Below are 21,774 nucleotides of genomic sequence, written 5' to 3'. Positions count from 1 at the left end.
ATTCAATTCAACCTTGCTTAATTGGAGCATTGTTACTCTATGGTCTTTCCTCTCCAGGTGAAAGCTTGCAAGTAGAGATGGGGATGCCGATCGATTGGGTCGGATCACGTCATTTTCAAAGTATCAGAATCGGCAAAAAAATATCGGCCATGCCTTTTTTTAATATATATATATATTTTAATTGTTTTCTAATTGTATTTGACGTTACAGACATAATATGTTACACTCATCCAGAGTCTTTAGTTTAAGGTAGGGTTATCAAATTGATCCCGATAACGGCAGTAATAAGTTATTTAAAAAATGTATCACGTTAAAATATTCAATGCAATTAATGCATGCATTGCACGACCCACTCATGCATTGTTGTGCTCAATCTGTAATGGCGCCATTTTACCTATATAGAGAGATAAAAGGCAGCGTAAAATGAGTAGAGTGAATTTTGGGAGCCTTTGGAGGCTTATTTTAATTGGCTAAAGCCTTAAAATCCCTCTCCCTACGATTAGAAATATCATGGGAAGCAATGTGGGGAAGCAAGGTAGCAATTGATCGATTTCTTAACACCTTATTTCCCAACGCAGAGAAGATATATCAATTGGTAGCACTACGCACAGTCATGGTTCCATTTCCCATCATGCGTTGGGGCATGGCTACAGTATCATTTACTGAAAGCTCAAAAAATACACTAGATGGGAATATTTAGTCACAATATACAAAGTCAAAGTCTATCCGTGGATCCCGCTCACAGAAAGAATGTTAATAATGTAAATGCCATCTTGAGGATTTATTGTCACAATAAACAAATACAGTACTTATGTACTGTATGTTGAATGTATATATTCGTCCGAGTTTTATTCATTTTTTTCTTAATGCATTGCCAAAATGTATATGATCGGGAAAAATTATCGGGACTGATTGGAATTGAATCGGGAGCAAAAAAAAAAAAAAGCAATCGGATCGGGAAATATCGGGATCGGCAGATACTCTAAAACGATCGGGATTGGATCGTGAGCAAAAAAACATGATCGGAACAACCCTACTTGCAAGCACTTTCTGGAATATAAAGTAAAGACCAAAAAGAGCTCTCTGTGCTCCCACACGGCCAATGGTTTGCAAAACACACTTTGGCAGTGTTCAAGCAGCATTGCTGTTGAAGGATAGGATAGGGATTTAGAGTCAAACTAAAGTAGTGTAATATAAAAGTGATTTGGGAAAAATTGAATGAAAAGAAATCTGAGATCCAAGGACCGATCTACATCTGAGGCATACTAGACTACACCGAGACTCGAACCAAAGTTCTGTCATGAAATTATATGATTTAATTCCACTTCCATGTCAGTTCATATTTCTGTTCATGTCAGTGTCCCCCTGAAGTGGACCCATTCTTGGATAGCTACCTGTTTTTTAATTAATTAAAAAAAAAAAAAAAAAAAGGGTTTGCACTCTGAAGCCACAGCGTTGCAGTACCGTAATGCACATAATGCAAACAATGATCAAAATTCCAAATAGGTGACAGCTTGCTTGACTTCGTTGTTCCTTGTGAAGCCTGGCCTGACCGCAGTAGTTTTGCAGGGTAGCAAGTTCACACAGTTTAACGTTATGCTAACTCTGATGCAGGTCGACTTTCAGTAGCAAAATTAGTGGTGTTTCCCCCCACCTCCGCAACATAGACGTCTTTTTAAATTACTTACAGTGGTTGCTGCTGGCCGAAAAAACTTCTAATATTCCTCCTCTTCGAAGAGGGTGGAGGAAGCGGCATGTTGTCGACATGAATCTGTCGGGGCTGTGTGGGTGTGTCTGTGTGGCGCAGGGAGGAAAGTCATCAGCCAATCAAACGTGTGTTTGAGGGGAAAAATGGGACAGGCATATTTATTAGCAAGTGAAAAGAGATAAATGTAAGTCTGAAAATAATTCACTTAATAATGGTCGGGCCTATTTTGTTCTGACAACATAAGGGAATACAATCTAAATTACCTATATAACTGAACTCATTATATAATGCAAATAAGGTTGCTTAAAAGTTGGTGGGGACAATTTGAGCATCCTGAAAATTTGGTGGTGTTATTTCCCAACCGTCCCAATTCAAACCTATACCCTTGTGTTTGAGTACCTAGATGGTCCAATACTCATTTGACCACAAGTAAACCATAATGTGGTAAGAAATGGCTTACTGCATATTTTAAAGTAAGTACTTACGGTAACTCTAACATGTATTCAACAGCTTCTTTGAAAATCTGACTCATTACATGAATACCTAACAGTTTGAATATTGCTCAAATTATTGTTTAACACTTCAGCCTACCACTCTTTGATATATTTTGAATACTGGGTATCAGGTCAATCGCTGATGGAGTTAATTTTCTCACCTTGTGCACACATAGCCATTGTAGTCATGGCTATGTGGTTAAGTAGAGCAACATTGCTGAATGAATTTTCGCAAGTTGCTCCTGTCTTTTTAAACGTACTGTAGGTGAGTCCACTTAGGCCACATGAGGTACATTTCCCGATATGGTTACATTGTTACATGTGGATAAAGTATGTTGGCTGCATTGCACTTTTTCTGTTGTACAGTAGGGCAAATAAGTATTTAGCCATCCACTAATTGTGCAAGTTGTCCCACTTGAAAATAATAGAGAGGCCTGTAATTGTCACCATGTGTAAACCTCAACCATGAGAGACAGAATGTGAAAAAAAGAAAGAAATTTATTTGCAAATCATGGTGGAAAATAAGTATTTGGTCAATACCAAAAGTTCATCTCAATACTTTTTATGTACCCTTTGTTGGCACTAACGGAGGCCCAACGTTTTCTGTAACTCTTCACAAGCTTTTCACACACTGTTACTGGTATTTTGACCCATTCCTCCATGCAGATCTCCTCTAGAGCAGTGATGATTTGGGGCTGTCGTTGGGCAACACGGACTTTCAGCTCCCTCCACAGATTTTCTATGGGGTTGAGATCTGGAGACTGGCTAGGCCACTCCAGGACCTTGAAATGCTTCTTACGAAACCAATCCTTTGTTGCCATGGCTGTGTGTTTGGGATCATTGTCATGCTGAAAGAGCCCGCCACGTCTCATCTTCAATGCCCTTGCTGATAGAAGGAGATTTTCACTCAAAATTTCTCGATACATGGCCCCATTCATTCTTTCCTTAACACAGATCAGTCGTCCTGGTCCCTTTGCAGAAAAACAGCCCCAAAGCATGATGTTTCCACCCCCATGCTTCACAGTGGGTATGGTGTTCTTAGAATGCAATTTAGTATTCTTTTTCCTCCAAACACAAGAACCTGTGTTTCTACCAAAAAGTTCTATTTTGGTTTCATCTGACCATAACACATTCTCCCAGTCCTCTTCTGGATCATCCAAATGCTCCTTAGCGAACTGCAGACGGGCCTAGACGTGTACTTTCTTCAGCAGTGGGACACGTCTGGCAGTGCAGGATTTGAGTCCCTGGCATTGTATTACTGATATTTTGTTACTGTGGTCCCAGCTCTCTGTAGGTCATTCACTAGGTCCCCCCGTGTGGTTCTGGGATTTTTGCTCACCGTTCTTGTTATCATTTTCACGCCACGGGGTGAGGTCTTGCATGGAGCCCCAGGTCGAGGGAGATTATCAGTGGTCTTGTATGTCTTCCATTTTCTAATAATTGCTCCCATAGTTGATTTATTTACACCAAGCGTTTTACCTATTGCAGATTCAGTCTTCCCAGCCTGGTACAGGTCTACAATTTTGTCTCTGGTGTCCTTCGACAGCTCTTTGGTCTTGGCCATAGTGGAGTTTGGAGTGTGACTGACTGAGGTTGTGCACAGGTGTCTTTTATACTGATAATGAGTTAAAACAGGTGCTATTAAAACAGGTAACGAGTGGAGCCTTGTTAGACCTCGTCAGAAGAAGTTAGACCTCTTTCACAGCTAGAAATCTTGCTTGTTTGTAAGTGACCAAACACTTATTTTCCACTCTAATTTGGAAATAAATTCTTTAAAAATCAAACAATGTGATTTTCAGTTTTTTTTCCCCACATTCTGTCTCTCATGGTTGAGGTTTACCCATGTTGACAATTACAGTCCTCTGTAATCTTTTCAAGTAGGAGAACTTGCACAATTGGTGGTTGACTAAATACTTATTTGCCCCACTGTATATGAATATACACATGGAAGCAAAGAGAAGCTTTTGACATATTCTGCTGCAGTTCATCCAAATAAATTTGTTATGTTTTCTGAATATGACACTGTCATGAGAATTCCCTGACCACCTATACAAAGATCATTGAAATATTGAGTAATGCACGTCAATACAGTGGTACCTCGACATTTGAATTTACACTGTAATTCGTTCCAGAACCTGCTTTGTAAGTCGAAATGGTTGTATGTCGAGAGGGATTTCCTCATAAGAATAGATTGTAATTTGATTGATTTGTTTTACAGCCCATAAACCTACACTGAATCCTTCATAAATACTGCAGGTACAATTACAAATAGCAATTACACATAGCAAAACAAATAAGTTATAAATATATTGGAAATAGAAAAAGTGTTTTTATTGTTAACTTATAGAGACTGGCGAACGGAGGTCGGAAGAGACGGCGGTTGTGGAGGTAGAAAAGGATACGGTAGCAGTGTTCTGTCTAATTTAACAAATGCATTCAATTAGACAATTGTAATTTATGTAAAACAAATAATGACTAAATAAGGAATTTAAAAAAAAAAGTTTTTATGGTCACCTTAACTTACTGTCAAACGGACGTTGGAGGAGACAGCGTGGGTGTAAGTAGAAGAGGATAAGTATTGTGAGCCATATTGTCTAGCCAGTTCACTCACACACACACCACGTTCATATTTTTCTATGATTTCTTTCTTCATTTCAATGGTAAGCGTCAACTACTTACTTTTTTCACAGTGTCGTCGTACCCACTTAATGCAGACCGGAGCACTTTCTAGTCCAACAAGACACTTGCAACTCATAACTAGGAGGCATTTTGAAATAGGACAAAACCGGTGTCATTTAAGCACAGATGAACAATCACAAGTGAAAATTGCAGCAGGTGCAAAACGTAATATGGCATGAAATAACGTCTACTTTATTAGAAAAGCAAACAAGCGCCAAAGCAGACAACACACAGTTGTGTAAAATAGTGTAATCCCACAAGGCTGCAGGTTTTTGCAATTCTGCTAGAGTACTAAAGATGATTGAGCCCAATAGACCTATCCATCTTTGTTATTCACTGTTACATTGCACATTTATTGGAGGTACCAAATAAGAAAAACCCAAATATCATCTAAATTGCTTGGCTCAACAAGGTAATTAGTACTTTAATGCAAATGTCAGCATTATTGTGGTAAGAAGTCTGTCAGCATTATTATTGTCTACTATAAGGTTTTGATTTGGACAATTACCGGTATGTACAATATATATTTTTTAATTTGCTGCTTCAGAGGAAAGCACCCTGGCGCATGGAAATCACAATGTCAATCGCCCTGAACATTTAGCTAGGCTTCAGGTCACTCGTAACCCTAGTGAGGATAAGTGCTACACTGTAAATGGATGGATTCAGCTGTTTTCATATTTGGATGCTGGAAAACCCAGAATGAGTTTATGAAAGAGCGCTGTAGGTGTGACGAAGTGCGTGCATGCCCTCTTCTGGCTAACACGTAACCTACAGGGAACAAGAAGTTCGCAATTAATTATTTAATTATTATAAAGAAGAATAAAAAAAATCAGGCTCCAAGGATTGATAGATAATGGCCGATTCTACATACCGTGGTATGAAAAAGTGTCTGAACCTTTTGGAATTTCTCACATTTCTGCATAAAATCACCATCAAATGTGATCTGAGCTTTGCCAAAATCACACAGATGAAAATACAATGTCTGCTTTGACTTAAACCACCCAAACATTTATAGGTTTTCAAGGATCTTAAGTCAGGTGTGTGCCCAATCACTGATGAGTGGTTTAAAGCTGCCCTACCCACAGTAAAACACATACGTGGTAAGAAATGTCTTGATGAGAAGCATTGTCTGATGTGCATCATGGCTCGGTCAAAAGAGCTGTCTGAAGTCCTGCGATCAAGGATTGTTGATTTGTATAAAGCTGGGAAAGGATACAAATCCATCTGTAAAAGTCTGGATGTTCATCAATAACCCTGGAGTGTCTGCTAAAGACTTACAGAAATCTCTGGCACAGTCCAATATCTCTGTGCACACATCAACTATTTGTGAAACCAAGAATGGTGTTCATTGGAGGACTCCACGGAGGAAGCCACTGCTGTCTAAAAAAACCCATAAAACATTGTTGCTCATTTAATGTTCGCAAAAAGGCACTTGGCACATCACAGAAGTTTTGGCAAAATATTTTGTGGTTGAATTGTTTGGGAGTAACGCACAACATCATGTGTGGAGGAATATGGAACAGCTCACTAACATCAACACCTCATCCCCACTGTGAAGTATCGTGGGGGGATAACCATGATTTGTGGCTATTTTGCTGCTTCGGGGCCTGGACAACTTGAAATCATTAATGGAAGAATGAATTCAAAAGTATATCAGGATGTTTTGCAGGAAAACCTGAGGCCGTCTGTCAGACAGTTGAATCTAAAAAGAGAATGGATGCTGCAACAAGACAGTGATCCAAAACACAGAAGTAAATCCACTTCAGATTGGTTTCGAAAGAACAAATTACAAGTTCTGGAGTGGCCAAGTCAAAGCCCAGACTTGAACCCCATTGAGATGCTGTGGCATGGCCTAAAGACAGCGATTCATGCCAGACATCCTAGGAATCTGACTGAACTACAGCAGTAGAGAAGGATGGGCCAAGATTAGTCCTGATTGATGTGCCAGACTGATCTGCAGCTACAGGAAGTGTCTGGTTGAAGATATTGCTGCCGAAGGAGCGTCCACAAAATATTACATGTGTTTGTTCACTTACTTATTTTTCCCCTTCTGTCATTGTTTGCATGGTATCCTCATTAAAATATGAAAACCTATAAATGTTTGGGTGGTTTTCGTTAAAACAGTTTTTTCATCTGCATGATTTTGACAAAGATTAGATCACCTTTGATGGTGATTTTAGGCAGAAATGTGAGAAATTCTAAAAGGTTCAGAAACTTTTTCAAACCACTGTAGCTGCCAAGTGTAAAGGTGATCGATTCATGAATAACGGTGGATGGGTATTTCAAAGTTCAATTCCACAAGACCAACAAGAAGAATAACAACAACTACTTGAGTGGCAAGTTAACAGGCTTCAGCCTATAAAAAAAATCACGAGAAATGTTTTTAGTTGAATATAAGAACATTTGCTACATAGCTGCTACTTTTTTGTTTTCTAAAAGCAACCATACAGTATATATATTAAGGGTTTTTATGACATGTATAACAAAGACATTCTTTCGTGTGGGCAGATTGTGCTAGAGCCAGCAGTGATCCAGGATGTTTTGTCTGCTGGCAGCCACCTTCAACTGCTGGAGCTCCTCAGCATCTGCTCCCACTACCTCATCCAGGTACACAAACTTGCGGAATCCAACGCTGTGCACATCATGGACAGCATGCATTTCCATGTACGTTGAAATTACACCACAGAACACTAAACAAATTAAAGTACAGAAGAAATAAATGACCAATCATCAATGAAAGTAGCTTCTTGCCTGTATAGCAACCTTAGGTATGGTACCTGTCACAGGATGACTACACTCCCCGAGGGTGATGACTTTACAGATATGCCGTCTTTTTCACTTCTTCCCAGAGGGACCTGTCCAAATATGTGTGAGGAACAGCAATGTCTCAGTAAGAGATGCAAATAAGGGCATGACCGCAATCTCCCCTTCTAGCCGCTGATTGAAGACAATAATCTGGTTGGGACAAACCTTTGCCAGCTCCATCTAGGCTTTGCCAAAAGGGCTTTGAGCAAGTCACTTCCATTGCACATTACGCTATCGGCCGAGATATGTAGTAATATTCTGGTCATCTTCAGTAAAATGCATAAGGTTGGGGATATCCACTGAATCCCTGATGTCTTCTTGACAGATTCAGCAACTGCATGTACAGTACAGTATAGGTGTGTGCCATCTAATGCACCCACGATTCGATTATATTACGATTCAGGGTGCTATGATTCGATTATTGAACGATGATCATGGTATTGGCGATGATCACGGTTATCACGATTATCAATGCATCATACATTATTAATTAATAAAGTAGCCAAACAAATTTATATCTATTATTTATTTAAAATATCCTTTTGATTCAACAGGAACGATGGAAACATGCCCATACAACCAAAAGCTGCTCTTAAGCTGCTTTTTTTTTTTTTTTTTTGAAAGAAAGTGCAAAAACATTAACCATTTTAGAGGTAGTACTTATTTCCCAACATGCCTATACAACACACAGCTGACCTTGTGATGCTCTTTTTCAGAAAGAAGGTGCAAAAACATTAGCTGTTTCAAAGGCAGTACTTATTTCTCTCAACAATACAATAAAATTTACACTGGTGGAATGAATTCCACATTTTCTGGAAATAAACAAAGTGTCTTTAGAAATAAGACTTCTTTTAACCATTATACTTTGTTTTCATAGATTTCTGTACTATTTCGCATGTTTGTAATGTTACCGCTGTACTTACCCTGGTTTTACACGTTCTGCATCTCAAATGGACATGGAAATACATGTTAGCGAAGTTGCTAATTAGCATAGCGCTCAGCGCTAACTAGTAACATCTCAAAAACAACAACAATAAAAGCTGAACAGTACAAGAGGGTTCGTGTACTCACCTTTGATAGACGGACACGGGACTTAGCAAAACACTAGAGACTTTTTCCAATTAACACGACTTGAACTTACTGCTGGACAACTGAAACACACGGAGAGAAAGAGCAATGAACTATCAGTCTTCCCCTCTCGCTGTAAAAAATAACTTGCGCACAGAAGAGGACCCAAAGCGCGACTGCCAGGTCCCTGCCTGTCTCGTACACAAATTTATTTTCGAGTCTTTTGAACAGGAGTAAATCTCTTGTTCATTAACTTCAGCTGCAGCCATCATAACGTTGTGTGTCTGTTAAAGGTGTCCGGACGGCAGATGTGTCTTGAATTTCCTAGCGGCTGTCATAAAGTTATTAGGGAAAAAACATTACTAATAATCAATTTATTGGCACACTGCTAGTATAGTACTTCCATGGGCCTCTTATTGGGGAAAGTTCACAGCAAAACTAACGCCCATATATTAACAATATACAATAAACTCTTCCACAATCCAAACCTGTTTTGAAATAATACAGCAGCATAGTTGTGTTATAGGCAATTATTTATAACTTTCACGGGTCTCAGTCTGACAATTTAAAATTCACGGCATTTTTCAGAGATTACGTCATTCAAGGGAGACGCATGTAGAAAGTCTGAATATGTACTGTATATGCTTCACTGTGTGAGCTTTCCGCCATAAAATGCCAAATTCCTACGTTGTCGGTGGATGCAAGAGTGTTGCAAACAAAGATTTAGCGAGGATACACTTCATCGAGTGTGGGTGAGGTTTGTGCAGCAAACCCTGAGTAGTTTTCGAGAACCTGGACCAGGGACTGTCGTTTGTTCGCGACTTTTCAAAGATGAGTGCTTTGAAATCCTTTGCGGTGACATCCTAGAACAGGGGTGGGCAAACCGGTCCTCGAGGGCCACAGTGGGTCCTGGTCTTTGTTACAACTGATTCAGCACAGACAGTTTAACCAATGAGGTTTCAGTGGAAACAAGAAGCACCTGACGGCAATCAACTGATTGCACTTGTAAGAAATCAGATTGGTGAAAGGCTGTCCTCATGATGGGTATGAACAAAAACCCGCACCCACTGCGGCCCTTTGTGGAATAGTTTGCCCACCCCTGTCCTAGAAAGTAGACAGGAATCAGGACTCTGTAATGGGTACGTTGGTTTCTCGACATGTTTAGCCACACTGTTGAATTGGCCGTGGGTCTTCGGAACTCCTGCGGCATGGGCAAGTTAATCAGCTTTTCCTCAGTAAGTGTGGAAAATATAACGGAGGGTGACGGGTTATTTCTATATACACTATATAATAGCAGAAACAAACATAACTTACATACAGTACGTGATTTTTGGAATGTGGCATATTTCCTCTTTAAATTTGTCTATGATTCATTTCATACTATTTCTTTTTTGTCTTGTGACCAAAAATTAGTTTAACATTGTGCCTCAGCCATAATTTGGATTAGGATTCATTACGCTTATCACACACCAAAGTTCCCTACTCGCGGTGTGAGGCCGTGCCAATTATCTATGAGCACATAGATAAATTGGACATATTTATATTCCAGCTTGTACGGTACTGTGTCCACAATTCCACCATATAAAAAATAACTAAGGCACTGTGAAGTGCTGTTGTTTAATGAGTACAAACATTTCCAAAATGCATGACACAGATAGTGTGAAAAAAAAATCCACCTCTGTACACATTAGGACTGAAAAAAAAAAACAAAATCTTTTGTTTTAGGTCTGAAAGCTGACCCCCCACCTGGGGTGTGGAATTGAAAAATAATCTTTATTTTTGTGACTATCACATCGGGTTTTTTATACCACACTTTACCAACTTACTATGTTGTTACTACTAGCACGCAACTAGCCATATCCTTTGTAAAAACAGAATAGTGTTAAATGATGAAGGAATTCAGCCTCCCGGCCAAGCCACACGGAAACAGTGCTCCGCTGAGACCGCTCCGCGAGTCGAATCAGGAGGATCCAAAATTCCGTGCGTTGCTGTCTTAACCCTTTGCACTGACTCTCAAGTTCCAAAAGTTTGAAGAAGGCTCACCGAAAACAGGTTGACAATTTTTTAGTTGACAGTGGTCAAAAAACAAGGCAAAACAGACGACGAAGGAACAATGCTGGATCCAGGGTCGGCAACATAAGGGCTACATAGGAATGTTTCCGAGGAGCGACAATTTGTTATCTCAGTGTCGAGTCTTTTTGAACGCTGCGGTGGAGTGGGCCGGGTCGAAGGCGGTGGGACGTGGTTGCCACGGCGACCGACGCAGGTCTTGACGTCCCAGGCGCCTGCGCAATCAAGTTTTTGGTAGGGCAGGAGCGTCTTGACCCCTACCGGAGTGCCGATGACGCTTTTTCTTCGCCTATCAAGCGATAGGCTCGTTCACTTTACTGTGTCTAAGGGCATGGGGCTTGTTTCTTTAAACTATGGTTAAGTGCTTTAATATAAATGTGTTAGACTAATGCAAAGAGTTACTGTATATGGTGTCTGCGAGAAAAGTAACTATTTCCTTCAATGAACATGGAAGTCATGCCTGTTTCCTTCAAATTTCATCGTACACTGCTGGAAAAAAGTATTGGAACCCCTGATATTCTGTAAGATAACTTAGCTCTGAAACGAATACTTGAGCAACTCGAGTAACTCTAGTTTAAAAACTGGTCCGAGTAATTTTATTCACCACAAAGAATCGTTTAATTTTGCCAGCCATAAGCATCACGTTTTGCCCGGACTACTTTTAATGTGGGAAAATGCGCTGACGTCACGTGCGTAGAGGAAGAAGCAATAAAAAAAAAAAAAAACCTTACTGCAGCCGACAGCCGTTACAAACTGCGCCGACGTTGCTAAAAACTACGCCCGCATGTTGCTACGGTGGTAGCAGGTAGCGTCTGATGCGTGTCATAGATATCACATGTACGTAGAACTAGATGCGAAATGACGGCCTCGGCGGCGTTGATAAAAAAGCCGCCATCTTAAAGCAGTACACTTCTCAGTGCTCATAAATAAGATTAACGTTACTGTCACTCGCTCACATAACGTTATCCCTGCGGAGGGCTAGGTTTCTATTGATTATGACCACTGTCGATGTGTGGCTAACTCTTACATACAGGCCTTATGTAATCTGTGAAAACAGCGCTGTAGAGTGATTAGGGTGTAAAATAAAAACTTAATAATGCTAACTGTCAATTTTAGCTCAGTAGTCATAGCTGGATAAAACACCAAGTAGCACTGGTGCCTAATGTGTTCCAATACAGCACAGCATTTATTTTGAACACTGAAAAATTCAAAATCGTATCAGGACTTACAGTTTAGACTAACTTAAAACTTAACTAGAACGTATAGCTTGACACAATGGAAATTCAATTGAAACACGTGGGAAAAACACCCAGCTTTTAAGTGATGTGTGTTATTAAAGTGCTTGTGACACGAAAAAGCATGTTTATTTCATAATACACGCGGTATTTTATGCTCCTGAATGATATGGACCGCTTGGATGTGTGTGGAAGCGATCGCTATATTTATTTAGTTTTTTGAATCCCGCGCCAGGAAAATGAGTGACTTCCGGCTTCGGTCTCGCATTGAGGAGGAGGGCGCTGTGACGTGTACGGTAGAAGACGTCCTCTTCACGCTACAGTGTACTGTTGTGTATGAGGACGAAGGATTCAGCTGATTTTGCGGATTAATACTTTTATTTTTTGCATCACGCCAGCCAAACGGCTGCAGAAAAATCATTCTGTATGCGGGAGAGGCGTATGCGCCTTTTTGGAGTTTCAAAAGGTTCCCATTCACCGTGGATATTTACTGTGGGACCATTGGACTTACAAGGAAGTGAGTAAACATCTTGTTTTGTATTATGTCAAATACGAATACAGTGATTACAAAGTAAACACTATAAAATTCCTTTAAATAAAGGACTACTTACGTTTGATCATTGATAGGCATGTAAAAAGCTATCCTCACGCTCATTAGCAGTTAGCTGTTAGCACGTTAGCTACACAACAATTCCAGCCACCCTCCTCCAGGGAACGAACTGTAAATTGCTCTCCGCCGGGCGGTTTGCCGATCCGCAAAGAAACTCGACAACCGGGTCGTCATGTCAAATAATCCAGGCTAGTTATGTGTGATTTTCCACTTCGAAGACTTTGAAACATCCCTCGGTTCGGGTTAGCATGTCGGCTAGCTGTCACTCCTTCTGGTCTGTTTACATTCTCCGAAGCCGGGGAAGGGAAATGACATATGTCCGATTTAGGTGTCATAAAATATCGTTCGGCAGGTGTGACAGTAAAGGTAAAGTCGACTGTTTTGACCATTATGGAGTAATTTTGCCATGTCGTCTTGAATAAATGGATTTTTATTATTTTATATTCCATTTAGCACAAGTTATTTGTCATGACCATGCCATTTATTTAGCAATTGGGGAAAGTACTTGGGTAAAAAGAATATCCTGTAAAAATATTGAAGTAAAGAGACAGAAATAATGACATTTTGCCGCTCTCTTCGTCTCGTTTTCCTCGTTGTGAATAGTTCCCCCTCGACGGGCTGACTGGTCCTTCTCAAGCCATTTATATAGCTATTGGGGAAAAATACTTGGATAAAAAGAATATCCTGTAAAAATATTGAAGTAAAGAGACAGAAACAATGACATTTTGCCGCTCTCTTCGTCGCGTTTTCCTCATTGTGAATAGTTCCCCCTCGACGGGCTGACTGGTCCTTCTCAAGCCATTTATATAGCTATTGGGGAAAATACTTGGATAAAAAGAATATCCTGTAAAAATATTGGGAGTAGAGAGACTGAAACAATGACATTTTGGAGCTCTCTTCGTCTCGTTTTCCTCGTTCTGAACAATTCCCCCTCAATGGGCTGAATAGTAAAACCGATGAGCCTAGTCTACCGCTGACGTCATCCACCTGTTGGGGACGCTAAAGCCCTATAATTGTAGGCGTGGCTAACCGGCAGATTAAAAGACTAATTTCTCGTCATCTGCGCTTTGCTAAATTGTTGTATATGGTCGAATCGTCTCAAAATATGATTCTAATTCACATAATAATGCCATTTAAGACTTTTTTTCTGGTGTCGTATGCTCTTTAAGCGTAATGACATTTTTAGGTTAGAGATATATATATATTTTTTTATAAGATCTAAAAGTTTTTTGAGTGAAAGCAGTGAATTAGTCTTTTTTTTTTTAGTCATATTTGAGATGCAATTTTTGGCTGTTTTCAACAATGTACATTGAAAATAAAGACATTGATTGACTGAAAATGATTCAATATTAGATGAAATGTCTTTTCTCATCTATATTTATAATTGCTCTTTATTAAAAAAAAAAAAAAAAAAAAAAATGTTTTATCCGATTACTCGATTAAGCGATAGAATTTTCAGTCGATTACTCGATTACTAAAATATTCGATAGCTGCAGCCCTACTTGAGATAATGCTCAAGTTCTCCCAGAAAATGATTGCAATTACAAATGCTTTGGACGTAATATCTTCATTTATTTTGCTTTCAATGAAAAAACACAAAAGAGAACGAAAAAAAAAAAAAAATCATTATAATTTTACTCAAAACTCCAACAACGGGCCGAACAAAAGTACCCTCAGCCAAATACCTGGTAGCACAACCTTTAGACAAAATAACTGCGAACAACTGCTTCCGGTATCCATCAATGAGATTATTATTCTTCTTTGGCCAACTGCTCCAGGTCTCTGAGATTTGAAGGGTGCCTTCTCCAAACTGCCATTTTCAGATCTCTCCACGGGTGTTCTATGGGATTCAGGTCTGGACTCATTGCTGGCCACTTTAGTAGAAGTCTCCAGTGCTTTCTCTCAATTTTCTAGTACTTTTTGAAGTGTTTTGGGGTCATTGTCCTGCTGGAAGACCCATGACCTCTGAAGGAAACCCAGCTTTCTCACAATGGGCCCTACATTATGCTGCAGAATTTTTTGGTAGTCTTCAGACTTAATAAGTGCCATGCACACCGTCGAGCAGTCCGGTGCCAGAGGCAGCAAAGCAATCCCAAAACATCTGCGAACCTCTGCCATGTTTGACTGTGGGGACCGTGTTTTCTTTGAAGGCCTCGTTTTTTTCCCTGTAAACTATGTTGATGCCTTTCCCTAAAAGCTCTACTTTTGTCTCATCTGACCAGAGAACTTTCTTCCAAGACGTTTTTGGCTTTCTCAGGTAAGTTTTGGCAAACTCCAGCTCAGCTTTTTTATGTCTCTGGGTCAGAAGTGGGGTCTTTCTGGGTATCCTACCATAGAGTCCTTTTTCATTCAGGCGCCGACGGATAGCACAGGTTGACACTGTTGTACCCTTGTCAGGACGGCTTGAACTTGTTTGGATGTTAGTCGAGGTTCTTTATCCATCATCTGCATAATCTTTCATTGAAATCTCTCGTCAATTTTTCTTTCCGTCCACATCTAGGGAGGGTTAGCCACAGTGACATGGGCTTTACACTTGTAGATTGACACTGTGCACGGTAGACACAAGAACATTCAGGTCTTTGAAGAGGGACTTGTAGCCTTTAGATTGCCCATGCTTCCTCACAATTTTCTTCTCAAGTCCTTAAACAGTTCTTGGGTCTTCTTTCATTTCTCCATGCTCAATGTGGTACACGCAAGGACACAGGACAGATAGTGAGTCAACTTGAATCCATTTTAACTGGCTCCAAGTGTGATCTAGTTATTGCCACCACCTGTTATGTGCCACAGGTAAGTGGCAGGTGCTGTTAATTACACAAATTGGAGAGGCATTACATGATTTTTTTCCAGCCCATTTTTGGAGTTTTGTGTAATGATTTATTTTTTTCCAATCTCTTTTGTGTTTTTTCATTGCAAGCAAAACAAATGAAGATATTACTACCAAAGCATTTGTAATTGCAATCATTTTCTGGGAGAAATTGAACATTATCTGACATAATTACAGGCATGCCAATACTTTTGGCCAGTACTGTATGTATTGATGCAGGTGATACACCAATCGAGTCAAACCTTTGTTTTTATAAACTACTAAAGGAACATTTTGAAAACTTTCTTACAATACTTTTGGCTAGCATTGTATGCACTGCAAAAACCTTCCTCATTAAAATAGGAAAAAAAAAAGAAAAAAAAAATCCCTCGTTTTCAGTCAAAATCTTCTAATGAAATTATCTGCCAGTGCTTCAAGTATATTTTACTCTGATTTCTTGAAATAAGAAAAATAGCTAGCTGAAAATAAGCTTAACTGACTTATTTTAAGCAAAAAGTTTTTAATCTAAAAAAAACCTTGTTATAAATGTTCTCAATTCAAGAATAGATATTGTTCAAAACATTATTTGAAAGCATTTTTTTCTTGATTTAGGTGAAAAATGACCAACTTTTAGATGTATGCTCTTAATAAGAACAAATAGTAATACAAGTAGCTTTCCTGTATGAAAATCCCTTTTCCTTTAGGCGATTTTGCAGTTCTGTCTAGAGCTGGGAATCTTTGGGCACCTAACGATTCGACTACGATTACGATTCAGAGGCTCCGATTCGATTATAAAACGATTATTGATGCACCCCCCTCCTTTTTTATTTTTTTTTTATTTATTTATTTATTTTTTTTATGTTTTGTACATTAGTTCCAAAATAGTTCAAAAATACTCTCAGGCTAAACCAAACTACTATTTCAGTATCAAGTTAACATATAGCAGTAAACAAATATACAAAAATAACAGTAAATAAAAAACTCCAGTCCCCATTCTGTATCAGCAGCTTTAAACTACATTCAATTAATTTAATGTTGTCAATCAACCGTTAAAGTTGTTAAAATTGCTCCTGTTATTCCATAATTTCCCTTTTGTCTACTTTCGGCATGTGAAACTTTTAAAACTATTTTAAAGATAGATTCAAGTCAGTATTTTACCGATTTAGGAGTATTTTAGATAAAAAGGTAATTAGGTTTGCTTGGAAGGTTCGCTACAACAGCCTTGCAGGGAAGTGTACTGCTTTAAGATGGCGGCCATTTACTAACGCCCGCATCTAGCTTTTTGTAGATGTGCTGCAACGCTACCGAATCTAGAATGCATCTAGTCCTATATAAATGATATCTATTATCCATTATGTGGATGTACTTGTAGCAGCTTTTCGGCAGCAGTCAGGTATGTTGTTGTGTTTTTTTTATCTCGTGGCATGAGTTGAGCTAGAGCCGTGAGTTGAGCATTGGCATTACCCGAGGGGCCGGATAATGAGAAGTGTGATGTTTAGCTACTCTCGCTCCGTTCTTCCTCATTGCGTACCGAAGAGCGCGCGGCGCGCTGAGTGTGTTGTACTTCCTCTTTACTTGGCATATTTCAATAATCGGAATTTGGATGTTTGTGAATCGTTCTCGAATCTTCCACGGCCGAATCGCGAATAATCTAAGAATCGGAAATTTTGCACACCTCTAGTTCTGTCACATGCCTTGACTCCAGCTTCCTCCCATGTCTTCTTCATTTGTCTTGTTGTACATCGTCTGTTTTCAAGACAGATGACCTTTAGTTGTTTGTCATGACGTTTGGATGTCTTCCTCGGTCTACCCGTTACGCTTAACTTTAACAACCTTGCCATGCTGTTTGTACTTGGTCCAGATTTTTGATACAGCTGACTGTGAACAGCTTACATCTTTGGCAACCATACGTGTAACGTTACCTTCTTCAAGAAGTTTGATAATCCGCTCCTTGATCTCAAGAGACCTCTCTCCTGTTGGAGCCATGATTCTTGTGAATCCACTTGGTCCAGCAGCCCTCCAAGGTTTGATAACTGCACTGTTTTTAATTGCTGACTAACGAGCAGATCTAATCCGAGACAGGGGCCCAATTAAGGAAAGGAAATTGACTGGGTATGTATGGGTGTGTCTGTATTTTCTACTCAAAATGGAGTGATTCCATATTTTTTTCTTGAGAATGGAGTGATTCTATATTTATTTCCCTGCACTTGCTCTATAAAAGTAACATTTACGGACCCACGCAATGTTTTTTATTCATTTCTGTAGTGTTTTTGAATGCCAAAGAGTTACACTCTTGAACTAATTCATTATTGTTTTCATGCTTTTTGTCTGAGTTTGTTCTATATAATAAAATGTCTGAGTGAGTGCTCGCCCGAGACTGGTGATTCCATACTCTTTGCTAGGGGTTGTATTTACTAAAAGTAAGTAGAATAATCTGACGCATCAATCTGTTAACTAGTCTTTAACACTCAAAACAGGAAGGAGAAAATTATTTGACTAGATTTAAGAAAAATTATCACATTTAGACGTTATACTGTAAATTTGCAGTGTGAAAGTTAGTATAGATCAGTATAGATTTATTTTTGCATTAATCACTTAGCCTTTCAATTAATTAGGCTCTTATTGGTGAGAAATGTCGCCCTGACCGCTGTTCACCTAATCTGTTTGGTTTTATTAATGTCCTGTCCCCATAAAAAGTCTACATGCAGGTTATGCTGTTATATCGTCCCTACCAATATTAAGACCAAACCTACGCCTTTGCCATAACATGCCGTCCATTATTTTGTTTGTGAGTACAAACACTGGCCACCGAAATAAATATACAACTGTAGTTTATGTTCAATGCTCAATTAAATCCAATGGCAAATATTGCTCTTGTGAGCCATCTGGTGGTTTCAGAGCGTTATGAAGAAACAGATGACCAGCCCTTTTCATTTTAAATTGAAGAGCATACGTGATTGTTTATTAATTTCAGTAACAATAAACACACATATGCATATTATATGACTCAAGTTGCACCAGATGTTGTTAGAGCTGTTAGTGGACGTCAAGGTCATGTGATTACTATTGATTACTTAGTACACATTGCATCAATACTGGCATTAAAAATCCAATTGAGTAGCGTGTCACTATGACCTACCCCCATAATTGTAAATAATGATGTGCAATGAATACTTAATTGATCAAAACTCATCATGCTGTTTCTCTCAATTAAAAGTACAGCAAACATGATAACTGTCATTGTATTGTTTAACTAAAATGAAATAAAATTAATTAATGTGCAAATGTCCAGTGCCGATTATATATGTAATTTATGTCATCACAGGTACTGCTACATAGTATTGTGAGTATAGTGTGAACCATCCAGGATATACTGGTACAGTACACTGCTGTAGTCACCGATGCCAGAAGGTGGCAGTCATATTCCACATTTTTTAGATACCTTGATATCCCCCCCCCCCCCCCCCCCCCACACACACACACATTTTTGCCTTTCTCCCTCACTGCTTTTTCATTACGATGTGAGATTGAAATCAGCTTACGCTTAATGTAAAAACGGCACATTTGTGACTTGTCTGATAAAGCATATGCGCTCTGTAATAAATGTTTGGCAAATGGGAATGTGTGGCATTTGTTCGTAAATAGGACTTCAGTTTTACTATAATATACTGCATTGATGCTAATGGCACATTTCGACAAAGTAAGAGATGTCCATTCAGTTACTCGCCGTCTATTGTACGAAATGATTTTGACCATTTTATTTTATTTTTTTCAATTTAAAGAGCAGTTAAATCATTTTTTCTTCTCATCCATGAAAAGGTCCTTGGGATGGAAAACATTTCTCTTCATGTCTGCAGGAACTCAGCAGTGTCAACTACTTGGAGCTGTACCGCGTGGCCGACCTCTTCCACCTTCCTTCGTTGGAGAAGGCTGTGGTGGACTTTTTGGTGGGCCACCTGTCTGAACTGAGCCAAACACGGCAGGAGGAGGCCCTGCAGCTGCCTTTTCGCCTTCTCAAGGAGGTCCTCAAGAGTGACCGTCTCACCTCGCTGAGTGAAGAAGAGATATGGAAGGTATGGAAAAGTGTGTGGATGAGGTTCAGTTGCAACTTTTGAGTGTCATTGTACACATTTACATTATATATACAGGGATTCCCCTAGGATTTTTTGAAGCTGTGGTGGTGGGCTGCATCGGAATCGGACAGCCTCACCATGTCGTGCCACGGCTAAATTATAGAGCCCCGGGTTGCAGACCCCAGCGTAGTCTTTTTTTTTTCTTTTATTTGATCCTCATACGTACTACAGTATATTACCACAACAATAATAGTCCTTCTGTTAACGGACCCATTTCAAGGAGTAGGGGGAAAATTCTAATAGCTGTGTAAAGAGTTTTACTAGTTTCAGTGAGAAGAACAGTTTTTCTGTTGTTCGTGAACTACATTTCCACACAAACGCACGCGGAGGTATCATTAAGTTAGCAAGGAGAGGTATGATAGTCATTTTTTTTTTGAGTGTCCCAGAGCTCACGGAACTTAAAAAAAGCGCATTTATCAAAGTTTCGTCAGCCGTGATTATGTATATCCGTCTGCCAAAACACCTTGATAGCACAGATACAGTGGGGCAAATAAGTATTTAGTCAACCACTAATCGTGCAAGTTCTCCCACTTGAAAATATTAGAGAGGCCTGTAATTGTCAACATGGTTAAACCTCAACCATGAGAGACAGAATGTGGAAAAAAACAGAAAATCACATTGTTTGATTTTTAAAGAATTGATTTGCAAATCATGGTGGAAAATAAGTATTTGGTCACTACCAAAAGTTCATCTCAATATTTTGTTACGTACCCTTTGTTGGCAATAACGGAGGCCAAACATTTTCTGTAACTCTTCACAAGCTTTTCACACACTGTTGCTGGTATTTTGCCCCATTCCTCCATCTCCTCTAGAGCAGTGATGTTTTGGGGTCTGTCGTTGGACAACACGGACTTTCAACTCCGTCCGCAGATTTTCTATGGGGTTGAGACCTGGAGACTGGGTAGGCCACTCCAGGACCTTGAAATGCTTCTTACAAAGCCACTCCTTGCCCTGGCTGTGTGTTTGGGATCATTGTCATGCTGAAAGACCCAGCGACGTCTCGTCTTCAATGCCCTTGCTGATGGAAGGAGATTTTCACTCAAAATCTCTCGATACATGGCCCCATTCATTATTTCCTTTACACAGATTCGTCGTCCTGGTCCCTTTGCAGAAAAACAGCCCCAAAGCATGTTTCCACCCCCATGCTTCACAGTGGGTATGGTGCAATTCAGTATTCTTATTCCTCCAAACAAGAAAACCTGTGTTTCTACCAAAAAGTTCTATTTTGGTTTCATCTGACCATAACACATTCTCCCAGTCCTCTTCTGGATCATCCAAATGCTCCCTAGCGAACCGCAGACGGGCCTGGACGTGTACTTTCTTCAGCTGGGGGATACGTCTGGCAGTGCAGGAGTTGAGTCCCTGGCGGCGCATTCTGTTACTGATAGTAGCCTTTTTTACTGTGGTCCCAGCTCTCTGTAGGTCATTCACTAGGTCCCCACGTGTGGTTCTGGGATTTTTGCTCACCGTTCTTGTTATCATTTTGACGCCACAGGGTGAGGAGGGAGTTGAAAGTCCGTGTTGCCCAACAACAGCCCCAAAACATCACTGCTCTAGAGGAGATTTGCATGGAGGAATGGGCCAAAATACCAGCAACAGTGTGTGAAAAGCTTGTGAAGAGTTACAGAAAACGTTTGGCCTCCGTTAATGCCAACAAAGGGTACATAACAAAGTATTGAGATGAACATTTGCTATAGACCAAATACTTATTTTCCACCATGATTTGCAAATAAATTATTTAAAAATCAAACAATGTGATTTTCTGTTTTTTTTTTTTCCTCATTCTGTCTCTCATGGTTGAGGTTTACCCATGCTGACATTTACAGGCCTCTCTAATATTTTCAAGTGGGAGAACTTACACAATTAGTGGTTGACTAAATATCTGTTTGCCCCACTGTATAAGTACGCCTGCGCCTCTTTGTTGATGTTAACGCGACGACACTCTGAAAATAGAGCAAGGGTCTATCTTGGGCTGCGCCTCACGCCTCAAATTCATTCAAACTTGATCTTCCGTCCAATATGGCTGTCCACTGCTCACTTTCGCCGAAAAGTCTGATCCAAACTACTGTAATGCCCCAGATATGGGAAGAAGGAGAGGAGTTGGTATTGGCTTACCCACTTTATTGTGGTAACAATAATAAAGAAAAACAATAAGAAATTAACAGTGGG

General features: G+C 39.7%; 1 protein-coding gene across 8 annotated transcripts in view; it reads left to right on the top strand.

Annotated features, from left to right (window-relative positions):
- The window catches only part of klhl32 (kelch-like family member 32), a 93,517-nt gene that overhangs the window by 51,490 nt on the left and 20,253 nt on the right, over positions 1-21,774 (top strand). For 7 of the 8 annotated variants that reach the window (XM_057834891.1, XM_057834892.1, XM_057834887.1 and 4 more), the window contains 2 exons: positions 7,390-7,545; positions 19,330-19,545. In XM_057834891.1, the coding sequence (XP_057690874.1) occupies positions 7,390-7,545; positions 19,330-19,545 (372 nt within the window). The remainder of the gene's footprint in view (positions 1-7,389; positions 7,546-19,329; positions 19,546-21,774) is intronic. The other variant, XM_057834890.1, reaches the window with a different exon arrangement.

Source organism: Corythoichthys intestinalis, chromosome 4, assembly GCF_030265065.1.
Source record: "Corythoichthys intestinalis isolate RoL2023-P3 chromosome 4, ASM3026506v1, whole genome shotgun sequence".
Taxonomy (NCBI): Eukaryota; Metazoa; Chordata; class Actinopteri; order Syngnathiformes; family Syngnathidae; genus Corythoichthys; species Corythoichthys intestinalis.
This window is presented reverse-complemented; position numbering and strand designations above follow the sequence as displayed.